Here is a 27,804-nt window from a genome sequence, read left to right as displayed (position 1 = left end):
TGCTTCCTCCCCAGGGGAAGGGGTCGCCCGTCCTGCACTCCAGGGTGGTGCTCCCCTAGTCGCGCCGCGTCCCAGCGAGTACAGGGCACACATGGAGACAGAGCCAGGTTTATCGGAAATTCGAACTTTACCGGGTTCTAAGCTGGCCTTAGAGCACCGACTGCCCCAATTTAGGCTGCATGAACCTGGTCTTTACACGGGCGACCATTTGGTCCCTCAGACACCCCTTGGTGCAGACACAGGGAAGCGCTGCTCTCCTGTCACTTACCCAGGACTTGCTCGCCAAGAAGCGCGCAGCCGCACTCACTGCTCGGCCCCGCCCCCGACGGAGGCCGCGCCGGGAAGTCCCAAAGGCGGAAGTAGGCCACCGGAAGCGACGGTTACCATGGAGCCATCGGAGGACTGGCTGGTGGAATCCTTGCGCTTGTAAAACGGGCGGGGGTGGGAGACCGGGTCTGGGCCTGAAGCTGCTGCAGCGGGCGGATGGGTGCGGGCGGAGGCGCGTGCGGAATTGCGGCGTAGGTTGGTCTCTGTGCGGGCAGAGGATTCCGCCTGGGCCTCGGTCCCCACAGCTGGGACATGGCTCCTGCTTGCGCGCGCAGCTTGTGCGAGGCGCTAGTAAGAGCAGCGCTTGTGGAAGGTAGTAACATGAGCGACCATTTACTTTGCGCCAGCTTCTGAGTAAGGGCCCGAATGCAGATAATCTATTATAGATTCCTCACATCAACCTTGGGAAATCTGGGCACCCTGGGAGCTCCACAGATGAGGTACCAGCTTCAGGGAGATGCCGTGACTGACCCGGCCCCAGACACACAGGGTAAAATGGGAACATTTTAGTGCGGCGTCCGCCAGACCAGAGCCTGGGCCTGACCACCGCACGTGCGGCTGCCATCTCCGAGTTTTTCGGTGTTTGTAAAGCGCTGTACACCGTGTGATTTTGCGTCCCTGTCGTGCAGGTATCAGGATTTCTTTGCATTTGACCTCTCAGGAGCCACTCGAGTCCTCGAATGGATTGATGACAAAGGTGATGTGCCCTGCCTGGCCCTGGAGGAGAGAATCCCACTCCTCAGGCCTGGTCAGGGCTTTGGCCTAGGGACCCATCCACTCTTCTCTGGGCTTCTTGGTCACTTGTAGCAATTTGATGCCCTGTTAGCACTTAAATTCCTTTCACTAAATCTTTCAGCCCTTATACAAGGCTGCACATCACTGGGGAAGGAATTTATCCTTGCTTTGGGGGATTTGGTTGGAGTTTATAGACTCAGCCATGATCTATAATCTTTCCAGCATTTGCCACAGCTACTTCTGCCTCTTTTCCAGGAGTCTTTGTGGCTGGCTATGAAAGCCTGAGAAAAAATGAGATTCTTCATCTGATACTACCTCTCAGGCTTTCTGTAAAAGAAAACCAGGTACCTTGAAATATAAATTCTGAGTACGTGTCACCTTTTGTATGTGGAGCTCTTATGTTCAGGTATTGCCCTGGATACCAGAAAGAGAGAGGGACAAGCACAGGGTCTGCCCTTACAGTTTAATGGAGGAAGGCACATGTGCATAGAGATTAATACTATAGCCTTCCCTGTGGTTTACACAGGGCTACTTGAGGAAGAAGTCAGTTTTGCTTTATCAAAAATAGATTTATGGGCTTGGTACCTGTGGCTCAAGCGTCTAAGGTGCCAGCCACATACACCTGAGCTGGCGGGTTCGAATCCAGCCCGGGCCCGCCAAACAACAATGACGGCTATTTTTAGCCGGGCGTTGTGGTGGGCGTCTGTAGTCCCAGCTGCTTGGGAGACAGAGGCAGGAGAATCGCTTAAGCCAGGAGTTGGAGGTTGCTGTGAGCTGTGATGCCATGACACTCTACCAGGAAAACAGCTTGAGGCTCTGTCTCAAAAAAAAAAAAGATTTATAGAGTTATTATGATATATAGGGTAGTTAAAGCCAATAGAATGTTAAGGTCATCCATGTGGTGAATGTGTACTGTACAAGGAGTAAGAAAATGTAGCCAAGGACAGATCCTCAGGGGACACATTTTAGAGGATGGGTACAGGAAGATGAATCCACAAGGAATACTAAGAATGGTCTTTGACATGAAAGGAGTTTCAGAAAAGGTCAGCATTTCAGAAGCCAAAAGAATGTGTCAAGAAGGAAAGAATTGGTAGTGACTTAATGTTGCCTCCTTCAGATGAGGATTGAAGAGTTCATTCACTGGAGTGGCAGGTGGGAAGCTCTTGGTGACCTCTGTCACAGTATTTTTGTGAGTGGTGGTCAGACCCAAAGACTGAAAAGGAAGTGGAAGTAGAATCAGGAAATATAGGGAGGAAAGAAGCTAGAGCAGTAACTAGTAGGAAACACAGATTTAAGGGATGGTGTCCTAAACACGGAGGCTTTAGCAGAATTACAAGCTGTGGGGAAGCAGGCCCTGAAGGAGGAGAGGATGGAAATTCAGGAGTGAGGGTCTAACACAGGGAACCTGCTTTTGCTTCTAGGGTTGGAGAATTGAGTATAGATCAGGAGTCCACAGGATGGCATTACTAGTAAGAAAACAAGGCAGGGTTGAGGCATATAGGGCCATGTGGGGCAGGAATTTGAGCGTTTATTCCTGAGTTATTGGCTTTTGGAGGCAACGTGGTTGCCCCTGGTGGTGTCATCGCTCACAGCAACCTCAAATTCCTGGGTTCAAGAGATCCTCTTTCCTCAGCCTCTTGATTACTTGAGAGAGACTATGGGCACTCGCCTCAAAGCTTGCCTACTTTTTCTGTTTTAGTAGAGACAGGGTTTCACTCTTGCTCAGGCTAGTCTTGAACTCCTGAGCTTAAGTGATCTACCCACCTCTGCCTGCCAGAGGCTAGGATACAGGCGTGAGCCACCGTGCCTGGCCTGTTCAAGAATTTCTAAAATTCTTTAATTAAATAAGAAACAAAGTTATCTTAGAGGTGACCATGTTATGGAGTTGAGTTGAAGGTGTAGAAGAAGAGACTAGATAAGAATATAGAAAGCCCAGAGGAGGCTGGGGCCCAAGGGATTCATATGTGGCCCAGTGTTTCTTAAAGTAGCCCTAGGACCACCTATATCAGAGCCATTAGGAGTGCTGCCTAAATTGTATATTCCTGGGCCCTCTTCATACATATTGAATTAGAATCTCAAGAGGTAAGGCCTGGAAAAACGAGTTTGTACTCATAAAACATAAAATCTAGGGAAGCTATAGGACAGCCTGGCCTTTATTGCTTTGTAGGGAATTTGTGGGGAAATTACCTACCTAGTGCTCTTGATCCCTTCCATTCCACCACTCAGGCTTGAGCCAGGGCTCACCCAGACTCCCCCCTCACCACTGGCTTTTCCTTTTTTCTCTTAGGGCCCCCTCCTTTCCCCCTGCCTCCAGTTCCTTATGCAGAGATTGTGGAGTTGAGTGGCTAAGAGCCTAGACTTTAGTTAGAACAGACTTAGGTTCAGATTCATAAAAGTGGCTTAAGATACGTGTACTTTAGTTTTGTCATTTATAGAATAGCGATAATTGTAAAACCTATGTTGCAGAGTGGTTATAAGAATTAAATGTGATAAACTTGTAATCAATGCCTGACAGAGTGAATACTTGACAAGTGACTGTTGTTACATTTTTTTGCTAGGGGAACCCACCTGGCTTCCACTGGGAGAAAGGGGGGGGGGCGGTGAAATGGCTGATAGATTCCTGTTTTCTTGGGTGAAGCTTTAAGCCTCTGTGACTCCTGTAAGAAGGTTGAAGTATAATGTTTGTATTGTAGTACAAAGGAGTTGGTGAAAGGCTCAGAGAAAGGTTTTGGATGTGCAGGGGAAGAAAGGAAGCTGTGTATATAGGCAGCTGAGATCACCATTTCCAAATAGCAACATGCCAAGGCCTGCAGGGAGAAGTATCTCTCACCAGCTGAGCAACTTCTATGGGCCCCTGTCAGGCCAAGATCTGACCTCTTTACCCAGAGTTCATCTGAAATGTTTGTGTGAAGAGCAGCTCTATCTGACTGATTATTCCTCTTTATTATAGGGCTTATTCCCAGAAAGAGATTTCAAAGTATGCCATGGAGGATTTTCAGACAGGTCTGTTTTTGATCTGAAGCACATACCAGACTCCAGGTATGGTGAATTCTGTGATCCAGGCCTTCCATTCAGGATGGGATGACTGGAAATACCCAGGGGTGTCCTGCCTCTTTATCCCCACCTCTCAGCACAGGGTGAGGAGCACACACGTGCAGATGCATATACAGATTTAGAGTACAAAGACACTTGCTGTGGCTTCACAGTCCCTCATAGCCCTTTTGACTAAAATATCCAACAGGTCACTGGAGTTGTTCCAGAGAATAGATTTAAGAGTGTGGGATGCTCTTAATTTCTGTGAGAGCTGATGGTGGGTAGCTGGGTGGTAATAGCTCAGTTGGAAGATGCTAAGAATCTCTGGGTCAGAGCTGTGTGTTAAGGCTCTACACTAGTATCCTCTCTAGGTGACCATTATGACACACAGAAGAAGCCTGGGCTCAGTCCCATGATTCTGAAGAGTGAGTCTGCCCCTCATTTGTTAACTGCTAGTTTGTCCTGTAGTAAGATTTCCCTGGTGGGGAGTGGAGTCTCAAGCTGATTGGGCTGGAAAGGGGAAGGGCCAAAGTGTCTGAATTAAGATTTTTTTGTCTCTCCTGAATAGCTTGCTGGTGACCAGTGGCCTTCCAGGTTGTTATCTGCAAGTGTGGCAGGTCATAGAGGACAGTGGTGAGTGAATTTGACATGGTGGGGGTTAAAATTGTAGGAGTGTGTGATTCACATACCCCCTTCCCCTAATCTGCGCCAGTTAAAAATAGATTCAGAGCCAGATAGGAATCAAAATATATAGTATTTACTTAGATTAGCAACCACAGCATGGCATATAAGCCTCAAATAAAGTTTTGAAATGTTGCCAGACAAAGGGGTCTGGCTGCCTATCACTATCCAGCCAATACGCAGAGAAAGGGAACGGTCCACCAATCTTTATGGTCAGAAGGCCATCAGTTCTGGAGAATAGTGAGAGTAGCCTCTCCAAGACTGTTTGGCTTTAGCTATAAACACAACAGTTTTTATAAAAAGTTAGAAATAAAAGACATCTAGTGAATTACAAGTTAATCCAAAACGTAATTTATAGCAACATCAAAGTAATCTTCACTCAACAATGGAATGCTATCTTTTTCCTCCTGGTGCTATTACTCTCTAGGATTGTTCACTCAATTCCTCAAGATACACATCTTTATGGCCCTGGATCTGGGAGTTCATGGCATCAAGGAAAAAGAATGTTGCTTAAGCAAGGTGGTAGTGGGGTCATATAGTCTTGATTTTTTTTTTTTTTTTTTTTTTTTTCGTAGAGACAGAGTCTCACTGTACCACCCTCGGGTAGAGTGCCGTGGCGTCACACGGTTCACAGCAACCTCCAACTCCTGGGCTTAGGAAATTCTCTTGCCTCAGCCTCCGGAGTAGCTGGGACCACAGGCGCCCGCCACAACGCCCGGCTATTTTTTGGTTGCAGTTTGGCCGGGGCTGAGGTTTGAACCCGCCACCCTCGGCATATGGGGCCGGCACCCTACTCACTGAGCCACAGGCGCCGCCCACTTTAGCCAAACCGACTCTATTTTCCTATTGCTCTTCATTAACACTATTATCTACTGTAGGAGTTGAGTTCATCCAGAGAACTATAGGCCTCTCCCATTGGCAGAGGCAGAGCTACAGCTGCTCAGGTGAGCTTATTTCTTGGAGGAGGAAGCCATAGCCATGAGGTCATCTCTTCTTGCAGGCATGCTAGTCTCAGAGAAAGCAAATAGTAAGCAAGAGGCAAGACTGGCTTGTCTCCCACTCACAGAAGTCATTTTGTTTCTCAACATGAAGGGAGAGAGGAGCAAGAAGTGTTAATCCTGTCCCTTCTGGGAGTGGAGGGGTGTTTCCCTCATGGGGAAGAGTGTTCCCTCCAGCAGTGGGTATGCGGTCCTCTGTCAGGCAGGCACCAGAGCATGCAACCCTCTGGCCTGATCCAGCCCCTTCCATTCTTCCTTCAGTTAGAGCAGGGGTCCTCAAACTTTTTAAACAGGGGGCCAGTTCACTGTCTCTCAGATTGTTGGAGGGCCAAACTATAGTTTTTAAAAAAAAGAACAAATTCCTTTGCACACTGCACATATCTTATTTTGAAGTAAAAAAACAAAACAGGAACAAATACAATATTTAAAATGAAGAACAAGTAAAGTTAAATCAATAAACTTACCAGTATTTCAATGGGAACTATGGGCCTACTTTTGGCTAATGAGATGGTCAATAGCCGGTTCCATATTTGTCACTGCTAGTTGTAACAAGTGATGCAAGTGTGCCTCAGTTAGTCTAGATCTGGTTGGAGATTTCAGATGTTTCATTCTGGAAAAAGTCTGTTCACAGACATAAGTGCTGCCAAAGATGGTTGCCATTTTGAGTGCATGGTTCTTGAGATTAGGATATGTCTCAGGGGGAGATGCATAGAAATTAGGAAGGCTGCTTGACTTGACTGCGTCTTTCAGAGAGTCACAGTTCTGCAGTTCAGCTAGTTCCATTTGGTAAATCGTATCCACATTTTCAATGTCAATAGAAAATGGGTTACGGGAAAGCTGTTCATGGAGATGAAGATCTTTAAATCTAAATTGGAACTCCTTTTGCAACTTTTCCAGTGAATCCACACATGTTTTATTTGGGAATGCAACCAATGGATTTTCCACTAACAGATTTTGAGTTGTGGGGAGATGGCAGAAATTTTCCTCCTTCACTTGTTTGATGAGGAGGCCTAATTTACTTCGAATGCTTTCACATGTGATTGCATATCACAGATGAGCTTCCCCTTTCCTTGAAGTTGCACATTGAAACTGTTGAGTAGCTCAGTTAATATCTGTCAGAAAGGCAAGGTGCTATTTCCATTCTTCATCATTGAGCTCTGGTACTTCTTTTTTTTTTTTGAAAGCAGAAAAGCTGTAATCTGTGGAAGTAAGTCATAGAAATGTTTCAAAACTCCCTCGACTCAGCCAACGGACTTCTGTGTGGTACAGAACATCTTCACAGGCAACATTTAGCTCAGACAGAAATTCCTGAAATTGTCTGTGGTTCAGCGCATTACCTCTAATGAACTTAACACAAGATACCACAGTTTTCATAACCGAGTCCCACTTCAGTGATTTACTACACAGCGCTTGTTGGTGGATGAGGCAGTGTATGGCTATTGGATGATAATGGTTATGTTTGTCCCATCTCTTGGTCTTAGATGCCACCATGCTAGGAGCACCATCAGTTGTCACACTGGCTAGTTTTGCCCAGTCCAGCTCCAAACTATTCACAGTTTGGCAAATCTTTTCATAAATATCCTCTCATGTAGTTGTTTCTTTGATGCTTTGCAGTACAGCAAGCTCTTCTGTGACTTCGAAATAGTCATTCGTCCCATGAATAAAAATTAGAAGTTGTTCAGAATCACGAACATCATTACTTTCGTTGCGTGCCAAGGAAAAATAGGAAAGTTTTTATGCAGAATTTTGCAAATGCTGATGCAAATTGTCTCCCATTTCTTCAATCCTTCGTGTAATTGAGAGTCCTGAAAGACTCACTGTACTAAATAAATCGGCCTTCTCTGGACACATCTCTTTGGCAATAGAAAGAAGGCATTCTTTAATAAATTCTCCCTCCACGAATGGTCTGCCAGTGCACGTTGTTCACTTGGCAACTTGAAAACTTGCTCGCAGTGATGAAGTAAAGGCATTCTTTAATAAATTCTCCCTCCACGAATGGTCTGCCAGTGCACGCTGTTCGCTTGGCAACTTGAAAACTTGCTCGCAGTGATGAAGTATTTAGCTGTTTCTGCTTCACAAAAGTATTTTGCTGAGTTGTCAATGTATATTTCAGTTTTAAAATTTTTATCTTTTCTCACTTCTCCGACCAAACAATCATATCTATCTTTATTTTGAGTTTGATAGTGTCGACGCAAATTGTATTCTTTGAACACAGACACCTATATTCCGGCATATCAAACACACAGCTCTTTCCTTATACTGCATGAAAAAGTAATTGTTTTTTTTTTTTTGTTTGTTTTTTTTTTGGATTTTTGGCCGGGGCTAGGTTTGAACCCGCCACCTCTGGCATATGGGACTGGCGCCCTACTCCTTGAGCCACAGGGGCCACCCATGAAAAAGTAATTGTAAGTCCACTGTTCTTTGAATATCCTACACTCCGAGTCAATTTTTCTCTTTCTTGATATCATTGTTTCCTAGGGATTCTAAATTGCTATTAGTAAAATACCAATATATATATACAGTGCTCCAAAAACAATATGCCAGCAATACCTTGGCCCACACAGAGACATATAGATTGCACTGCCCATCATTGCAGTCTGATCAGTGCCCATCAATGCAGCCTTGCCAGTCCACATCATTTCAGTCTCACCAGGGCCCATATGGTGGAACTCCACTTTTACCTCAGACTCACAGTGGTGCGGTGCGGGAACAGGCACGATTACAGAGCTGGTTCCTCCACCACCTTTCCAGTTCACACTACCCTGTGCGAACTGCACTGCAATCTGTGAACTTGCACTGGAATCTGATCGCATGGGTCTTCTCACCCATGTGATCAGATTCCACTGCAGGAAAAAAGAAGGCCCATATGCCTTTTTTCTTCTGAATCTAATGCGAGTTCAGCCATACAAGCATATGGTGGAACTCGCACTGCTCAGAGATTGCAACAGTGTGAACCGGGGCTTATACAGCATACAGCATACAATATCGTACACAACTGAATAGTAATCAGAATATAAATGCACTTACTGTTAATTAAATTGGGTTTCCTACTCCTTGGCTATCCGCAGAGCTGTTAAGTTCCCACGGGGCCCTAGGCAGATTGCCAGTTTGGGGCCCCTATATGATAACTCTGAGCACTGACCATTTGCATTAACACTGCTGACCATTTGCGATAACACTGACTGCTGACAATTTGCATTAATACTGAGCGCTAACAATTTGCATTAACACTGAGCACTTACAATTATCCTTACCACTGAGCACTGACTATTTGCATTACCTCTGAGCTCTGACCATTTGCATTGCATCTGAGCACTGACAATTTTTTATTTTTTTATTTTTTATTGTTGGGGATTCATTGAGGGTACAATAAGCCAGGTTACACTGATTGCATTTGTTAGGTAAAGTCCCTCTTGCAATCATGTCTTGCCCCCAAAAGGTGTGGCACACACCAAGGCCCCACCCCCCCTTCTTCCCTCTCTCTAATCTTCCTTTCCCCACTCCTCCCTCCTTCTTTCTCTCTCTTGAGCACTGACAGTTTGCATTAGCACTGAGCGCTATTTGCGTTATCACTGTGATGCAACCCCCCTAGAAACCACCCCCAACCAACTAACCAACTTAAAAAAAAAGGCTCTTCTAACTTCAAGAAAAAAGGTGCCCCCTATTGGCAAAAAAGAAAAAAGACTTCCTAACTTCAGAAAAAAAATGCCCCCCTTAACTGCAAAAAAAAAGGCTCTACTAACTGTAAAATAGAAAAAAAAAAAAATAGACTTCCTAACTTAAAAAAAAAAAGTCCTAACTTGTTCTTACCTCGGTCTTTAGGCAGCAGTGGGCTCTGCACAGGCAACCTGGTGACTCCTCCGATTATACCAGAGACTGAGAGGAGGAGTCGAGAGATGAGAGAAGAAGGCGAGTCGGAGAGTAGGAGGGGAGTCGGAGAGTGGGGGGCACATTCCATACATGCGCACTGCGGCCCGGGACCAGTGGGCTGCTAAGCAGGTGGGCAAAAACACCTGGCCGGGAGACAGAAGGAGCGGAGTTGGAGAGTTGGCGCACATTCCACACATGCACATTGCAGCCCGGGATGAGTCTGCTGCTAAGCAGGACAGGCAGCTGTGGCAAAAACACCCTGTGGGCCTGATAAATGTCCTCGGCGGGCTGCATGTGGCCCGTGGGCCGTAGTTTGAGGACCCCTGAGTTAGAGCATTGTTGGCCATAATGAAGAGAGCCTCAGAGGCACAGACAACTACTCTTGGAACTGTTCTGTTGGTTGTATGATCCTCTGCCCTCAGTCCCCAGGCGGCCTCACTTGGAAGCTTCCCAGAAATTGCCTGGCAGCTTCACTGCTGCTGAAAGGGAGTTCTTCTATCTCTTATTTTGAGACAAAAACCCGAAACTCTGGGACTCAAGTGATTCTCTTGCCTCAGGCTCCCAAGTAGCTGGGACTACAGGCACCCACCAGAACCCCCAATTAGTTTTAGAGACAGGGTCTCAGTCTGGCTCAGGCTGGTCCTGTCAGTTCAGGCAATACACCCACCTTGGCCTTTCATAGTGCTAGCATTACAGGCATGAGCCACTGTGCCTGGCCTCGAGTTCTTCTCATTTGCTTTCCAAGGTCACTGTTGGCTTTCCTTGTCACTTGTCCTGTGCTATGGCTTCTAGCTATTTGTTATACTTCTTGTGGTAGTTTATTTTGTATAATTTTATTGAGGTATGTTTTACATATCATATAATCCATGCATTTAAAGTCATAATTCAGTCACTTTTTAGTAAATTTAACAAGTTGCGCAGCCATCACTATAAATCAGGGTTTTTTTTGTTTGTTTTTTTGTTTGTTTTGAGACACTCTCCCTATGTCACCCTTGGTAGAGTGTTGTGGTGTCACAGCTCACAGCAACCTCAAACTCTTGGGCTAAAGCGATTCTCTTGCCTCAGCCTCCCAGGTAGCTGGGACTACAGGTGCCCACCACAATGCCTGGCTATTTTTTTGTTGCAGTTGTTTAGCTGGCCTGGGCTGGGTTCGAACCTGCCACCTTAAGTATCTGGCGCTGTAACCACTGTGCTATGGGTGCCGAGCCTATAAATAAGTTAAAGTACATTTTCATCACCTTGATACGATCCAGCATGCCATTTATTTTTTATTTTTCTTTTAGCCAGTCTCATTGTGTCACCCTCAGTAGAGTGTTATGGCATCATAGCTCACAGCAACTTCAAACTCTTGGGCTTAAGTGATTCTCTTGCCTTAGCCTTCCAATTAGCTGGGACTGCAGGTGGCTGCCACAAATGGCCAGCTGTTTTTTTTTTTTGTTGCAGTTGTCATTGCTGTTTAGCTGACTCAGGCCGTGTTCAAACCCACCAGCCTGGGTGTATATGGCCGGCACCCTATCCACTGAGCTACAGGTGCCCAACCTGACTCTTTTACCTAGTGTACTGCTTTTGAGGTCCATCCATGTCATAGCATGTGTCTGTGGTTTCTTTTATGACTGAATAGCATACCATCCTGTGGACATGCATTTTGTCTATACACTCACCATTTTGATGGAGCCACCTTTTAGCTATTATTAATAATGTTGCTAAGAATGTACAAGTCTTTGTGTGGACATATTTTCATCTGTCTCCTCAGTAGAAACTGAGGAATGAAATTACTAGTCATATGGTAAATTTATTTTTGATTTTTAGGAAACTTTCAAACTTTCCCAAAATGGCTTCATTTATATTCCTACCAGCATGCAGAGGCATCTAACCTTGAGGCTTTCAGGTTAGGATGTTTTTGCTTATCTATGCGGAGAGATATCACAAAAATTATGCATGGACCTCTTCTTTTCTTTTTTGCTTGTCACTTTTCATGTATGTGTATTTAACATGTAGCCCAAGATAACAACATACCTTCTTCTATTGTGCGGCAGAAGTAAAAGGGTTGGTTGGACATCCCTGGGGGTTCTCAATTTTCCATCTCCTCACCAAGAGCTGTCAGTGGTGTTTTGTTTTGTTTTGTTTTTGAGACAGAGTCTCAAGCTGTTTTGAGCAGAGTCTCAAGTCTATCCTGGGTAGAGTGCTGTGGCATCATAGCTCACAGCAACTTCCAACTCTTGGGCCCAAGCGATCCTCTTGCCTCAGTTTTTCTATTTTTAGTAGAGATGGAGTCTTGCTTTTTGCTCAGGCTGGTTTCAAACCTGTGAGCTCAAGCTGTCTACCCAACTTAGCCTCCCAGAGTGCTGGGATTCCAGGTGTGAGCCACCGTGCCTGGCTATGTCAGTGGTTTTCATTAAAGCCAATGTGATGGATGTGAAAATGTATATCATTGTGGCTTTCATTTGCATTTCCCCAATGATTTTTTTCTTTTTCTTTTTCATTTATTTTTTTTTTTTTTGAGACCGAGTCTCACTTTATTGCCCTCAGTAGAGTGCTATGGCATCATAGCTCACAGCCACCTCCAACGCCTGGGCTTAGGCGATTCTCTTGCCTCAGCCTCCCAAGTAGCTGGGACCCAGTGATTTTTTTCTTAAGAGATGGGCTCTGGTCTCAAACGTCTAAGCTCAAGCAATCTTCCCACTTTTGCTTCTCAGAGTACTAGGATTATCGGTGTGTGCCACCATGCCTGGCCTATTTCCCTAATGATTAATAATGTTGAGCATCTTTTCATGTGCTTATTATTTCTGTATATGTTGAAATGTGTATTAAGATCTTTTGCCCATGTTTTGGTTGGGTTGTTTGTCTTTATTGAGATGTATATTGTAGGTACAAGTTCCTTATTAAATACAAGTTTTGCTAATATTTTTTACCAGTTTGTTATGTGTCTTTCATCTTCTTACTGGTGTCCTTTGATAAATAAAACTTTTAAATTTTGCTGAGGTCCAATTTTTTTTTTTGGCCAGGGCTGGGTTTGAACCCACCACCTCTAGTATATGGGGCTGACGCCCTACTCCTTTGAGCCACAGGCGGCGCCCTTTTTTTTTTTTCTTTTTGAGATAAAGTCTTACAGCTCACAGCAACCTCAAACTCTTGGGCTTAAGCAATTCTCTTGCCTCAGCCCCCTGAGTAGCTGGAACTACAGGTACCTGCCACAAACCCCAGCTGTTTTTAGAGACAGGGTCTTGCTTTTGCTCAGGCTGGTCTTGAACCTGTAAGCTCAGGCAATCCACCTGCCTTTGCCTCCCATAGTGCTAGGATTACAGGTGTGGAGCCACTACGCCTGGCCAACTCATTCATTTTCTCCTATTTTTTTTTTCGAAAAGTTTTAATTGTTTTAGTTGTAGCATTTGAGTCTGTGATTCAGTTTAAGTTAGTTTTTGGGCAAGGGGATGTGCAGTTGTCATAGCACTACTTATGGAAAAGCCTGTCCTTTTCTTCATTGGTTTGCCTTGGTGTCTTTGCTGAAAATTAATTGACCATAAATATAAGGATTTATTTCCGGACTTTTTGCTCCACTGATCTGCATATTTATCCTTGTGCCAGTAACTTGTAGTCGTTTTTTAAAATTTGTCCCAAAACAGACTGAGTGGGGGCAGCAATGGTTTAAAGATGAGAGGTGGAAGAATCTTAAGGAAGAACCATTTGGGGTTCCTTTGATCCCTATAGGTACCTGGTGTCATGTAGAATCTGTAGCTTCAGGCCTAGAGGAGCTAATGGTACAGGATGTTTTCTCTGACATTCATATGAGTGTAGAAAGTCAGATGGAGTCATCTCCTTTAACATAATAGTACAGAACACCCAGAGCTGAGGGGAAAGTGGCCGGCTATTTTCCTGGAGGCCTAAAAGTATAACATTATGTTGGTGAATTTTCTAAGGTCCAGGAATTGACCCCCAGCCTCCGGGTCTCAGAAACCTGATTTTGTCAACACATCCAGAACGAACAATCTCTTTATGGGGGAAGACATACTTACTAGACTCACAAGACAGCTGTATAAACCAGAATGCAATTTTGTTAGTTTATGATGAAAAAGTATCACGAAAAGTGGAATATTCTAAGTCCTTATGACTTATTCTTTGCCCATAGAGGATCTAGCCTAATTAACAGCTGCATGATAAATGTGACCAGAACAAGAGGAATCATCTCAGAGGTTTCCAAATTACTTTTCTGTAAGAAATCTTAGTGTGAGAGACAGTCTCAATTAGTCCTCATGCCCCCATGAGGGAGGTACTCAGATCACCCCCATTTTCCAAGAGGAAACTGAAGCTTTGAAAGTGCTGACCAGTATTATGCATCCTGCCACTCAGTTTCCTCTCCACCTCCAGACAGATGGGACGGATGATCTCTTCCCATGGCCCAACACAATGCTGTGAACAGAATGAGAAGCCTACACCTGTTTGTGAGAAGAGAACAAGGATGGCAGTGGTGGTGGCTGAAGCAGAGCCCCCAGCTCCTTGGCACCACCCCCTTCACTGCGACAAACCAGTTGTCCTGCCAGTTGCCGTGGCCCTCTGGCCAGCTGTTCTGTAACTGAGAATGTGAAAATGAGGACACCTACACCCTCCCCATTTTGAGTTATTAGGACACAAAATATTCTTCAAAAGAAAAAAAAGACCAATCTGAATAATTGTGAAAATCGAATTTAAACAAAATAATTTTCTGTTTGCACATCTCAAAATTCAAAGACTTAAGAAAATGGGAAAGTGTAAGAAAGTATAATGAAAAATAGGCAATAATATTTCAGATTTACACTTAGGATGTGCCCATCAAGTAATGAGGAAACATTAAATGTTAAATTAATCTTGAAAAAAAAAAAAGAAATCTTAGTGTAACAGCATGAAACTTGTGAAGGCTTTGCTGCCCACGTCTCGGGTTAGGCCTGAGGCCTCTTCTCTCAGCTCTGGGGCTGTAGAAACCATTGAGCTGGATAACCAGTGTGTAAGAGTCTCAGCTGATTCTCATTTGCTGCTTCTACTTGGAACTTAAATGTTTAATCTGTTGGTACAGCTCCCTCTGTCCTAGTGTTTTCTTTGGCTCTGTGGCTGACTAATGCCCTTTCAAGACACCACTTTCCTTTAGACGTGTTATTACATTTGCTCAATATTGCAAGTGAGGTTGGTTTGCTAGTGGGAAAGCTTTCTCAGACAGAGTTTAGGATAGAAAGAAGCACAAAGTTTATTTACTACTTCTTTGAAGAAAAGGAGGCCATAGCTCCAGAAATAATTAATAAGACAGGCACTGGCCCTACTACTGCAGCCCAATTAACAGAAGACAGCTGAGAAGCTGTTGAGTTTGTCCTTTTCTCACATAGCAGGTTGATAGCAGGAATTGGTTTCTTCTTTCTTCTTGGCCATAGATTGACAGTGGGAGACACCTGGTGTCATCTCTCCTTGAGGAGGTGGGGGAGGCTGTACCCTGCTACCCACTCAGGAGCTTGTCAAGCCTGTTTCAAAAAACTCAAAAAGCTTTTTACAGGCAGTGGATTTCTGGTGACTGTCCATCAGATAGTCTGTCCTTTCCTCCCCTTTCCCCAGACTTTTTCCCTTTGGAATGTGAATTGACCAGCTCTGGCAAATGTTAATGAGGATTTATTTCTTCTTTTGTCTGTTCAGCTTCTTTTTCTTTTTTTTTGAGACAGAGTCTCACTTTGTCACCCTCGGTAGAGTGCCGTGCTGTAGCGTCACAGCTCACAGCAACCTCAAGTTCTTAGGCTTAAGTGATTGCCTTACCTCAGCCTGCCAAGTAGCTTAGACTACAAGAGCTTGCCACAACACCTGGCTATTTTTTTTTTTTTTTTTTTTGTTTTAGTTGTCGTTTGGCAGGCCCGGGCTGGGTTTAAACCTGCCAGCCCTGGTGTATGTGGCCAGTGCCCTAGCAGCTGAGCTACAGGCTCTGAGCTTTTAATTTCTAGGTAAATGTCTCTGTAGGAGAGATATTCATGTACTAACCTTAGAGGCAGAGTTCATGCTACTTTAATTGGCTGCCAGTTAGGAATTTGTTTTTCCTTATTAGCAAGACTGTTCTTTCAGAAACCATCTGACCCCTTAAGGTGCCTGACTATGCTCTGACCCAATTCTGTGTTGGTTTAATTTTTAGAGACAGACTTTTTTCTTTTACTTCCAAGCTCGTGAAGGTGTCTTGCTATGCTTTTGCTTTGATTTTGTAGTAATTTGGGATTGGCTTGGTAGATTTGGTGTGGATTTCCTAGAGGAGGGCATTTTGTCACTGACAAAGAAGGGAAAGAACTGATTTCTACAGTGATTGTAGAGCAGCTCTCTAGACGGGAGGCCCTCAAGGCTTGTTTTCCATGGAATCTTTGAAATAGGTCTTTGACATTGGTCTTCTTCCTCCCACCACAGAACAATTCACACCTGAGAATCATCCCCTGGCTCAGAACAGCAGCCCTAGGAGACTCTGTCCAGAATCTGTGGAGGGAAAAAGGAGCCGCTGGAGTCAGCCCTGGAAGGGTCAGGCAGGCCCTGCTGGGGCAGCTTCAAGTGCTGCCTCCTTGATAGTCCCTGGAGACAAACTCTGATCCTAAGGCTCAGCTGTTGTATCTGTTCTGAATCTTTGCAGTTCCTGTGGTGGAGCAATCAGGTCCAGCAAGTCTGGACTAAGTGCAGTGAGTCCTCTAGGCTTTGAGAACAGCACTCAGGGTCCTCTGTGTTCCAGCCCAGTGAGACCCATCTCTGTGCATTTCTTATGTGGGAACTGTCTCAAAGGAACTTGTGCCACACACTTGCTTGATGAGCCATCTGAGTGTCCTTTTCTCACCTATCCCTTCTTCATCCTTTAGAATCGAAAAAATACAAAAAAAGGGCATGAAGAGGACGTTTTTGGTAAAACAGGAGCTAACTCAGTAGTATGGTGAGATACTCTAGCAAGAGCTGACAGACTTCTCTTGTGGCACAATTAACCAGATAGAACTGAGTAGCTAAGCAAAAACCCAAGGCACATGCAGAGTTGGTGATTATACTTCCCACCCATTGTGTAAGGTCTGGCTGACATTTTTGGAGTGCAAAAAAGTTTAATATATGAAAAATGATAGGCTGGGCCTATAATCCTAGCACTCTGGGAGGCCTCAGTGGGTGGATCATGAGAGCTCAGGAGTTAAGAGACCAGCCTGAGCAAGAGTGAGACCTGGTTTCTATTAAAAATAGAAAAATTAGCCAGTGTTTTGGCAGGAGCCTGTAGTCCCAGCTGCTTGGGAGTCTGAGGCAGAAGGATCACTTAAGCCTAGGAGTTTGAGGTTGCTGTGATCTAGGCTGACACCATGACACTCTACCCAAAGCAACGGAGTGAGATTCTGTCTTAAAAAAAAGAAAGAAAGAAACAAAAAAGACCAGGTGTGATTATTCACACCTGTATCCTGGCACTCTGGGAGGCCAAGGCTGGGGGTGGGGAGGATCACTTGATTTCAGGAGTTCAAGACTAGCCTGAACAACATCATCTCTACTAAAAATAGGCAGGTGTTGTGGCGGGCACCTGTACTCCCAGATACTCAGGAAGCTGAGGCAAGAGGATTACTTGAGCCCAAGAGTTTGAGGTTGCTGTGAGCTATGTCGCCAGGGTACTCTACCCAGGGCAACAGAGTGAGGCTCTGTCTAAAAAAAAAAAAAAATTATAATGATGGATGTTTTGTTGAAATTTACTTGTTTAAGTGGCGCATACATGTTAGTGTCTGTCTGATTTTATATTTCCTATAAACATGTCCATTCATTAATACACAATACAGCAAAACTGAATTGGGTTCATTGTCTTACACTTGCATTACTTGAATGCATCTTAAATTATAGAAAGACAGAAAGAATTGAACAAATACATACATCTCCATTTTCTCTCTCTCTTTTTTTTTGAGACAGAGTCTCACTTTGTCGCCCTCAGTAAAATGTCATGGCATAACAGCTTATAGGAATCTCAAACTCTTGGGCTCAAGCCACTCTCTTGCCTCAGCCTCCCAAGCAGCGGGGACTACAGGAGCCAGCCACAATGCCAGCTATTTTTAGAGATGAGGTCTTGCTCTGGCTCAGGCTGGTCTCAAACTCATGAGATCAGGCAATCCACTTGCCTTCATCTCCCAGAGCGCCAGGGTTATAGGCGTGAGCCACCTCACCCGGCCCATTTCCATTTTCTTTAGAGAATATGGAAATCAAATAATGACTTCCCTCTTGGAGCAGTAAAATGAAAAATGGAAAATATGAATTTCACTGTAAGTAGTTTGTATAGCAAACAGCTTGCTCTGAACTACTGTGAGTGTCATCCACTAAGCTACCAAGAGAAGCTGCAAATGTAGAAAACAGAGATGAGGACCTGCCTGCTAATCCAGGGGCCTGAGACAAACAAAACGCAAAGTTGACTTTATTCAAGGCCAAATATATCATTGTTCCATTCAGTGTACGAAAGATGTGGACTTTCTTGTCCAATTTATTAATATATTTTAAGCCAACAACATCTGCAATGTAACCTTTAGTTGCTAAGTTTAGCAGATTGCAGGAGGTCATGGAATGAATGTGGTTTTTTTTTTATTTTTATTTTTTTGAGACAGAGTCTCATCATGTCGCCCTCAGTAGAGTGTGTGGTGTCACTGCTCACAGCAACCTCTAACTCTTGGGCTCAAGCGATTCTCTTGCCTCAGCCTCCCAAGTAGCTGGGACTACAGGCACCCGCCACAACTATTTTTGTTGTTGTAGTTGTCGTTTGGCAGGCCCAGGCTGGGTTTGAACCTGCCAGCCCCTGTGTATGTGGCCAATGCCCTAGTCACTGAGCTACAGGTGCTGAACCACCTGAACGTGTTTTTGAAGAAACAATATTAGTTAATGAACTCTGTACCTGTTATTTTTCATTGAAGGCATAAATGACATTAACAGGGTGTTCATTTATTTTCTTTCCTTTTGTTTGTTCTCCGCAAAACTATAAAAAGCCAAACTGCTTTTGAGGGTTTGAGATAACTGCTATGATTCATTATTTTCCATTTGCAAAACAGTTCACAAGACAAATAATAAAGAAATGTTAAGTGCTTCTGACAGTTTCAAAAATATAAACATAACCAAGAATGTTTCTCAACATCCTCTCCGCAAATAGTAGCTCCCAGCTCCCTTTCTTCCTTGACCTTCTAAATGTACAAGGGAAGACAGCTGGCAGGACTCCACTGTGTAATGTTTTAAACCTGCATTAACATTCTGGATTTTTTTCTTTTTTTTCGAGACAGAGTTTCACTTTGTTGCCTTTGGTAGAGTGCTGTCACATCATAGCTCATAGCACCTCAAACTCTTAGGCTCAAGTGATTCTCTTGCCTCAGCCTCCCAAGTAGCTGGAACTACAGGCGCCCTCCACAACGCCGGGCTATTTTTAGAGATGAAGTCTTGCTCTGGTTCAGGCTGGTCTCGAACCTGTGAACTCAGGCAATCCACCCACCTGGCCTCCCAGAGTGCTAGGATTATAGGCGTGAGCCACTTTGCCTGGCCTTAACATATTTTGGCTTCTACCCGCTTTCCCACAGATGTCATTAAAGCTGTTGGCACCATTGCTGTCCATAAGAAAGAGGAAAATCTCTGGCCTAGAATAGCCGTCTTCTCTTCAGTGACACCTGGAATCCTCCATGGGGTGAGGCTCAGCAGTCTGCAGATTGTGGATCTGGAATCCCAGAAGACCACATACACCTCAGGTACTGCAGCATTTCATCCCATTCTGGCTCCTCCAGCCAACACTTGCCTCCCAGCCCAAATCTGCCACACTAAAACTTAATTTAACTGTCTGTGCCAGATGCTGGGGAAACACAATGAATAAGAGGTAAACTCTGGCCTCAAAGAGCTTCTATTCTGGGGTGGGGAAAGGCAGTCCCAGGAGCCAGCACCCACCAGCTGAGTAGACAATAGCAAGATGGGTGGAAGGGGGAGATGTAATTCATCCTGCTTGGAACTGGTGGGAAGAGGCTTGGGACCAGCAGCTTTTCTCCTTTGCCCTCGGTCTTCTAGGTGTCAGTGACAGTGAAGAGCTCAGTAGCCTGCAGGTTTTAAGTGCAGACACCTTCGCCTTCTGCTGCACCTCAGGCCGGCTGGGGCTTGTAGACATCCGCCAGAAGTGGGCACCACTGGAGAATTGCAGCCCCAGCTCGGAGTCAGGTGGCGAAAGATGGTGTGCAAAAGTTGGGGGCAGGGGCCAGGGCCCTGGGCCTAGCATCGCCAGCCTCAGTTCAGATGGGCAACTCCGCCTCCTTGACCCCCGGGTTCTCTGCCATCCTGTGAGCTCAGTCCACTGCCCAGTGTCCACACCTAGCCCTAACCCAGAGCTGCTGCGAGTGACGTGGGCCCCATGCCTGGACAACTGTTTGGCCATATCAGGTACTGCTGTGCAGGATTTTCTGCTATTTGATCTCTGTCTTCCAGGGGACTATTGGGTGCTCACAAAGGAGCCTGCAGCCCATAACAAATCCGACTCCATAAGTTAAGTTGCCCTTCACTCTGTCTGTTCAACTTTCACAGGATAGCAGCAGGCCTTTTCTAGCCTCACAGGGTTTCAGGTCTAAGGTCATTTGAAAGACTTGCAGATAGTAAGATGCTGGGATAGCCATGGGGCTGTCTCAGGAGGTGACAGGATCTTAGCCTACTGGCTTTTCAAATTGTAGCAAGCCAGCTAAGTTAGCAGGCTCCTGGGTCTGGTCTGGTGGGAGCTCCTTGCCTAGGAGTATTTAATAAGGGCATCTAAAAGCCAATGGAGAGGGTCCATTGAGAGGAAGACAGGTTGGAAGAAGTGTTGAAAGAGCAAGAAAGGAGAATTGGAAGTGCTGGGATCCAGAAAGATCACACACAGAGACCAAGCTTGGGTGGAGGGATTAGCTCTTTAGTAACAGGAAGAGAACAGGATGGGATGAGTGTGTATAGCTAGATTGTGTGGGGAACAGGAGCCCTTCTAAAGGCTTCTGTTGCCCCTATCTGTTGAGAAGGACCCAGAGATGGGACTAGAATTTGAGGTAGTTGAAAAGTCTTGAAAAAGACTCTTAAGCTTCAATTTCCTGTAGAATATAGTAACAGTACCTATTTCATAGAATTGAGAGGATTAAAAGGTAAATCTATGTCTAGGATTAGCCTTGGGCCTTGCACAACAGATGTTTGTGATTATATGCCACAGGGAGTCATCAGCTACCAACATTAAAGCAGATGTTACATGCCCTCCAAATGGCCTTTAAGTATCTTGATTCCTTGTGGGGCCTTGGTGTGTGTCACACTTTATGGGGGCAAGACATGATTACAAGAGGGACTTTACCTAACAATTGCAATCAGTGTAACCTGGCTTATTGTACCCTCAATGAATCCCCAACAATAAAAAAAAAAAAAAAAAAAGTATTTAGGGCTGGGTGCAGTGGCTCACATTTCTAATCCTGGCGCTTTGGGAGGCAGTGGTGGGAGGATCACCCAGGCATTCAAGATCAGCCTGAACCACACGGCAAGACCCCATCTCTACAAAAATTAGAAAAATTAGTGGTGTATGGTGGCACATGTCTGTAGCCCTAGCTACTTGGGAAGCTGAGGATCACTTGAGCCCAGGAGGTTGCTGTGAGTGGTGATGACGCCACTGCTGCACTCTACCCAGGGTAACAGAGTGAAACCCTGCCTCAAAAAAAGAAAAAAAAAAGGAAAAGTGTTTTAGGGATTCAGTGTTGATCCTGTCTTTTCTGTGTTCTTTCTCAGGTTTTGATGGGACAGTCCAGGTGTATGATGTAACGTCTTGGAATGGAATGGGGAGGCAAATAGAACCTCTCTTCACTCATAGAGGTCATATCTTCCTAGATGGAAATGGGATGGACACTGCCCCACTGGTCACCACCCACACTTGGCATCCCTGCAAACCAAGGACTGTGTTATCAGCAGCAAGTGATGCCTCTCTCCATGTGTGGGACTGGGTGGACCTTCGTGCCTCCCAGTGACACCAGCAGCATTTTTCTGTCCAGGCCTCTAGGAAGAAGAGGAGCTACTGTGGTAGCAAAGGAATTGATGTAGGACTCAACTGACCACAATTCCTTGTTATCAGCTGTGTGGCCTTTGGCAGGTCAACCAGCCTCTCTTAGCCCCAGTTTCCATTATTTGTAAAATCAAGATAGTGACAGCTACCTTGCAGGGTTGTTGGGGATGTTAGAAGCAATGCATGGCATAATAAATTATTTTGTAGACACTATTAGATCTGGGAACCCCATTTCCCCTAAGTGTAAGATGGCAGTGCTTTGTCCCTGTATTCTTCACTCTGTATCATAGTGAGAATCAGAAGAGCTAATGAATGCAAACATGTTTCTGTGGACCTTTTTACAGAATAAAAAAATGCATAAGGACCAGTAAACAGGAAAAATGACAACCCTAGTAGCAATAAAGGAAATAGTGATTAAAACAACATTATTCAATTTTTGCTTTCCTAATTGCCAAATGTGACAAGTATTGCTTTGAGGCCAGGCACAGTGACTCAGGCCTGTAATCCCAGCATTTTGGGAGGCCAAAGTAGTAGGATCACTTGAGTCTAAGCCTGGGCAACATAGACCTCCTTCTCTACAAACATTTTTTAAAAAAAGCCAAACAAACATTTCTTTGAGAGCTGATACAAGTTACAGGATATGAGGGACATTTCTTTTTGGGATCCCATAGCAAATATTAGTGCACTCACATATAAATATAATTCCTCATTAAATATAATTCCTCACTGTAGCTTTCGCTACACCATGGTGGGCGCCTGTAGTCCTAACTACTTTGGAGGTTGAGGCAGGAGAATCCCTTGAACCCTGAAGTTTCAGGTTGCTGTGAGCTTTGACACCATGGCACAGGCTAAGACTCTGTCTCTCTCTCACATACACACAAAGTATCACCTAGGATGGCACCTGTGGCTCAGTGAGTAGGGCACTGGCTCCATATACCAAGGGTGGCAGATTCGAACCCAGCTCTAGCCAAACTGCAACAAAAAAATAGGCGTTGTGGCGGGTGCCTGTAGTCCCAGCTACTTGGGAGGCTGAGACAAGAGAATCGCTTAAGCCCAGGAGTTGGATGTTGCTGTGAGCTGTGATGCCACAGCACTCTACCCAGGGCCACAGCTTGAGGCTCTGTCTCAAACATAAAAAAGAGAAAGAAATTAACCACTTTTGGGTAGGAGTATTAGGGTTCAATGTGAGAAGCGACCCACTAACAGGTATCTCACACACACATGCATACATAGATTTGGTACCAGCATCCTTGCTTTCTTAGCTGTGGGAGCTGGTCAATCTCCATTAGGCTGTTGGCCTCACACCTGGGGCTAGAGCCTGAGGCCCAGGGGGCAAGCAGCTGCGAAGTACAGATGGAGGTAGAGTGTGTCAAGCAAGGACCAGCTTTCTCTAGTCTTGAAGCAGCACTTTTTTTTTTTTTTTATTGTTGGGGATTCATTGAGGGTACAATAAGCCAGGTTACACTGATTGCAATTGTTAGGCAAAGTCCCTCTTGCAATCATGTCTTGCCCCCATAAAGTGTGACACACACCAAGGCACCACCCACCTCCCTCCGTCCCTCTTTCTGCTCCTCCCCCCATAACCTTAATTGTCATTAATTGTCCTCGTATCAAAATTGACTACATAGGATTCATGCTTCTCCATTCTTGTGATGCTTTACTAAGAATAATGTCTTCCACTTCCATCCAGGTTAATATGAAGGATGTAAAGTCTCCATTTTTTTAATAGCTGAATAGTATTCCATGGTATACATATACCACAGTTTGTTAATCCATTCCCGGGTTGGTGGGCATTTAGGCTGTTTCCACATTTTGGCGATTGTAAATTGAGCTGCAATAAACAGTCTAGTACAAGTGTCCTTACGATAAAAGGATTTTTTTCCTTCTGGGTAGATGCCCAGTAATGGGATTGCAGGATCAAATGGGAGGTCTAGCTTGAGTGCTTTGAGGTTTCTCCATACTTCCTTCCAGAAAGGTTGTACTAGTTTGCAGTCCCACCAGCAGTGTAAAAGTGTTCCCTTCTCTCCACATCCACGCCAGCATCTGCAGTTTTGAGATTTTGTGATGTGGACCATTCTCACTGGGGTTAGATGATTTCTCAGGGTTGTTTTGATTTGCATTTCTCTAATATATAGAGATGATGAACATTTTTTCATGTGTTTGTTAGCCATTCGTCTGTCATCTTTAGAGAAGGTTCTATTCATGTCTCTTGCCCATTGATATATGGGATTGTTGGCTTTTTTTCATGTGGATTAATTTGAGTTCTCTATAGATCCTAGTTATCAAGCTTTTGTCTGATTGAAAATATGCAAATATCCTTTCCCATTGCGTAGGTTGTCTCTTTGCTTTGATTATTGTCTCCTTAGCTGTACAGAAGCTTTTCAGTTTAATGAAGTTCCATTTGTTTATTTTTGTTGTTGTTGCAATTGCCATGGCAGTCTTCTTCATGAAGTCTTTCCCCAGGCCGATATCTTCCAGTGTTTTTCCTATGCTTTCTTTGAGGATTTTTACTGTTTCATGCCTTAAATTTAAGTCCTTTATCCATTTTGAATCAATTTTTGTGAGTGGGGAAAGGTGTGGGTCCAGTTTCAGTCTTTTACATGTAGACATCCAGTTCTCTCAACACCATTTATTGAATAGGGAGTCTTTCTCCCAAGGTATGTTCTTGTTTGATGTATCGAAGATTAGGTGGTTGTAAGATGTTAGTTTCATTTCTTGGTGTTCAATTTGATTCCAAGTGTCTATGTCTATGTTTTTGTGCCAGTACCATGCTGTCTTGACCACTATGGCTTTGTAGTATAGACTAAAATCTGGTAGGCTGATGCCCCCAGCTTTATTTTTATTACTAAGAACTGCCTTAGCTATATGGGGTTTTTTCCAGTTCCATACAAAATGCAGAATCATTTTCTCCAAATCTTGAAAGTAAGATGTTGGTATTTTGATAGGAATGGCATTGAATAGGTAGATTGCTTTGGGAAGTATAGACATTTTAACAATGTTGATTCTTCCCATCCATGAGCATGGTATGTTCTTCCATTTGTTAATATCCTCTGCTATTTCCTTTCTGAGGATTTCATAATTTTCTTTATAGAGGTCCTTCACCTCCTTCGTTAGGTATATTCCTAGGTATTTCATTTTCTTTGAGACTATGGTGAAGGGAGTTGTGTCCTTAATTAGCTTCTCATCTTGACTATTATTCATGTATACAAAAGCTACTGACTTGTGGACATTGATTTTATATCCTGAAACATTACTGTATTTTTTGATGACTTCTAGGAGTCTTTGGGGTTCTCTAAGTATAAGATCATGTCGTCAGCAAAGAGGGAGAGTTTGACCTCCTCTGCTCCCATTTGGATTCCCTTTATTTCCTTGTCTTGCCTAATTGTATTGGCTAGAACTTCCAGCACTATGTTGACTAGTAAAGGTGACAGAGGACAACCTTGTCTGCTTCCAGTTCTAAGAGAAAAAGCTTTCAGTTTTACTCCATTCAGTGAAATACTAGCTGTGGATTTGTCATAGATAGCTTCAGTCACTTCTAGAAATGTGCCACCTATGCCTATACTCTTCAGTGTTCTAATTAGAAAAGGATGCTGGATTTTATCAAATGCTTTTCTGCATCTATTGAGAGGATCATGTGATCTTTATTTTTGCCTCTGTTAATATGGTGGATAATGTTTATGGACTTGCGTATGTTAAACCAGCCTTGCATCCCTGGGATGAAGCCTACTTGATCATGATGAATGACTTTTTTGATGATAAGCTGTAATCTATTGGCTAGGATTTTGTTGAGAATTTTTGCATCTATATTCATGAGTGAGATTGGTCTGAAATTCTCCTTTTTGTTTGGGTCTTTTCCTGGTTTTGGTATCAGGGTGATGTTTGCTTCATAGAATGTGTTGGGGAAGATTCCTTCTTCCTCAATTTTTTGGAATAATTTCTGCAGTACAGGAATAAGCTCTTCCTTGAAGGTTTGATAGAATTCTGGTGTGAAGCCATCTGGACCAGGGCATTTTTTGGTTGGAAGATTTTTTACTGTTTCTTTGATCTCAGTGCTTGAAATTGGTCTGTTCAGGAGCTCTATTTCTTCCTGGCTGAGTCTAGGGAGAGGGTGTGATTCCAAATATTGATCCATTTCCTTCACATTGTCAAATTTCTGGGCATAGAGTTTCTGGTAGTATTCAGAGATGATCTCTTGTATCTCTGTGGGATCAGTTGTTATTTCCCCTTTATCATTTCTGATTGAGGCTACTAGAGATTTTACTTTTCTATTCCTTGTTAGTCTGGCCAATGGTTTATCTATTTTATTTATTTTTTCAAAAAACCAACTCCTTGTTTCATTAATTTTCTGAATGATTCTTTTGTTTTCAATTTCATTGATCTCTGATTTGATTTTGGATATTTCTTTTTTTCTACTGAGTTTAGGCTTAGATTGTTCTCCTTTTTCCAATTCCATAAGATGGCTTGTGAGATTGTTGATGCCCTCTCTTTTTGTTTTTCGAATGTAGGCATTTAAGCAATGAATTTTCCTCTCAAAACTGCTTTTGCAGTATCCCACAGGTTTTGGTAGCTTGTGTCTTCATTGTTGTTATGCTCAAGGAAGTTAATGATTTCTTGTTTGATTTCTTCCTGCACCCATCTGTTATTCAACAGAAGATTGTTTAATTTCCATGCCTTTGTGTGGGGTCAAGCGTTTTTGTTAGAGTTGACTTCCACCTTTAGTGCCTTATGGTCTGAGAAGATGCAAGGTAAAATTTCAAGTCTTTTGATTCTGTTGATATTTGTTCTGTGTCCCAGCATATGATCAATTTTGGAGAATGTTCCATGGGGTGATGAGAAGAATGTATATTCTTTATCTTTGGGATGGAGTGTTCTATATGTGTCTATCAAGCACAGTTGTTCTACGGTCTCATTTAAGTCTCTTATATCTTTGTTTAATTTCTGTTTTAGAGGATCTGTCCAGCTCTGTAAGAGGAGTGTTAAAATCCCCTGTTCTTATGGTATTATCAGATATCATATTGCTCAGACTGGGTAAGGTCTGTTTCAAGAATCTGGGAGCATTTAAATTGGGTGCATAAATATTTAGAATTGAAATGTCTTCTTGTTGTATTTTTCCCTTGACCAATATAAAGTGACCATCTTTGTCTTTTTTGACTTTAGTTGCTTTAAATCCACATGTATCTGAAAATAAGATTGCAACTCCTCTTTTCTTCTGAATGCCATTTGCCTGAAAAATTGTCTTCCAACCCTTGACTCAGAGCTTTAATTTGTCTTTTGAAGCCAGGTGTATTTCTTGCAGACAGCAAATGGACGGCTTGTGTTTTTTAATCCAGTCAGCCAATCTATGTCTCTTCAGTGGGGAATTCAAGCCATTAACATTTATTGAGATAATTGATAAGTGTGGTAGTATTCTATTCGTCTTATTTTGTGAGAGTCCATTGCTTAGTTTTATCTTTTGCATCAGTGTGGAGGTTAGGTTCTGTCCTTTAAATTCTGAGTTCTTACTTTGCTGCTGATCCATTGTGGTGTCAGTGTGCAGAACAGGTTGAAGTATTTCCTGTAGAGCTGGTCTTGTTGTGACAAATTTCCTCAATGTTTGTATATCCGTAAATGATTTGATTTCTCCGTCAATTTTGAAGCTTAGCTTAGCAGGGTACAGAATTCTGGGCTGGAAATTGTTCTGTTTAAGTAGATTAAAGGTAGATGACCATTGTCTTCTTGCTTGGAAAGTTTCATTAGAGAAGTCTGCAGTCACTCTGATGGATTTGCCCCTGTAGGTCAACTGGCGCTTACTCCTGGCAGCTTGCAGAATCTTTTCTTTTATCTTGACTTTGGACAGGTTCATCACAATGTGTCTTGGAGAAGCTTGGTTAGAGTTGAGGCAACCTAGGGTCCGATATCCCTCTGAAAGCAGTGTGTCAGAATCTTTGGTGATATTTGGGAAATTTTCTTTTATAATATTCTCTAGTATGGCTTCCATTCCTCTGGGACATTCTTTTTCCCCTTCTGGGATTCCTATAACTCGTAAGTTGGAACGCTTCATAAAGTGCCATAATTCTGACAGTGAACGTTCTGCTTTCTCTCTCTTCTTTTCTGCCTCTTTTACTATCTGAGTTATCTCAAGAATTTTGTCTTCTACCTCTGAAATTCTTTCTTCTTTAAGTT

General features: G+C 43.7%; 2 protein-coding genes across 3 annotated transcripts in view; one reads left to right on the top strand and one right to left on the bottom strand.

The window, feature by feature from the left end:
- The first annotated feature begins 80 nt into the window (after positions 1 to 80).
- Positions 81 to 23,155, top strand: WDR73 (WD repeat domain 73). The gene is made up of 8 exons (XM_053596245.1): positions 81 to 426; positions 957 to 1,024; positions 1,318 to 1,406; positions 4,013 to 4,101; positions 4,664 to 4,728; positions 19,184 to 19,348; positions 19,659 to 20,024; positions 21,372 to 23,155. The coding sequence occupies exons 1-8, from the start codon at positions 92 to 94 to the stop codon at positions 21,605 to 21,607; spliced, it is 1,413 nt and encodes a 470-aa protein (XP_053452220.1). The 5' UTR covers positions 81 to 91; the 3' UTR covers positions 21,608 to 23,155.
- ZSCAN2 (zinc finger and SCAN domain containing 2) overlaps positions 13,943 to 27,804 on the bottom strand; it is a 51,271-nt gene continuing 37,409 nt past the window's right edge. For both annotated transcript variants that reach the window (XM_053596241.1, XM_053596242.1), the window contains one exon: positions 13,943 to 16,474. In XM_053596241.1, coding sequence (XP_053452216.1) covers positions 16,459 to 16,474 — 16 coding nt within the window. In that variant the 3' untranslated portion in view covers positions 13,943 to 16,458. The remainder of the gene's footprint in view (positions 16,475 to 27,804) is intronic.

The sequence above is a fragment of the Nycticebus coucang genome, chromosome 6 (assembly GCF_027406575.1).
Source record: "Nycticebus coucang isolate mNycCou1 chromosome 6, mNycCou1.pri, whole genome shotgun sequence".
Classification (NCBI taxonomy): Eukaryota; Metazoa; Chordata; class Mammalia; order Primates; family Lorisidae; genus Nycticebus; species Nycticebus coucang.
Note: the sequence above shows the minus strand (reverse complement) of the source record. Positions and strands in the feature narration are given on the sequence as shown.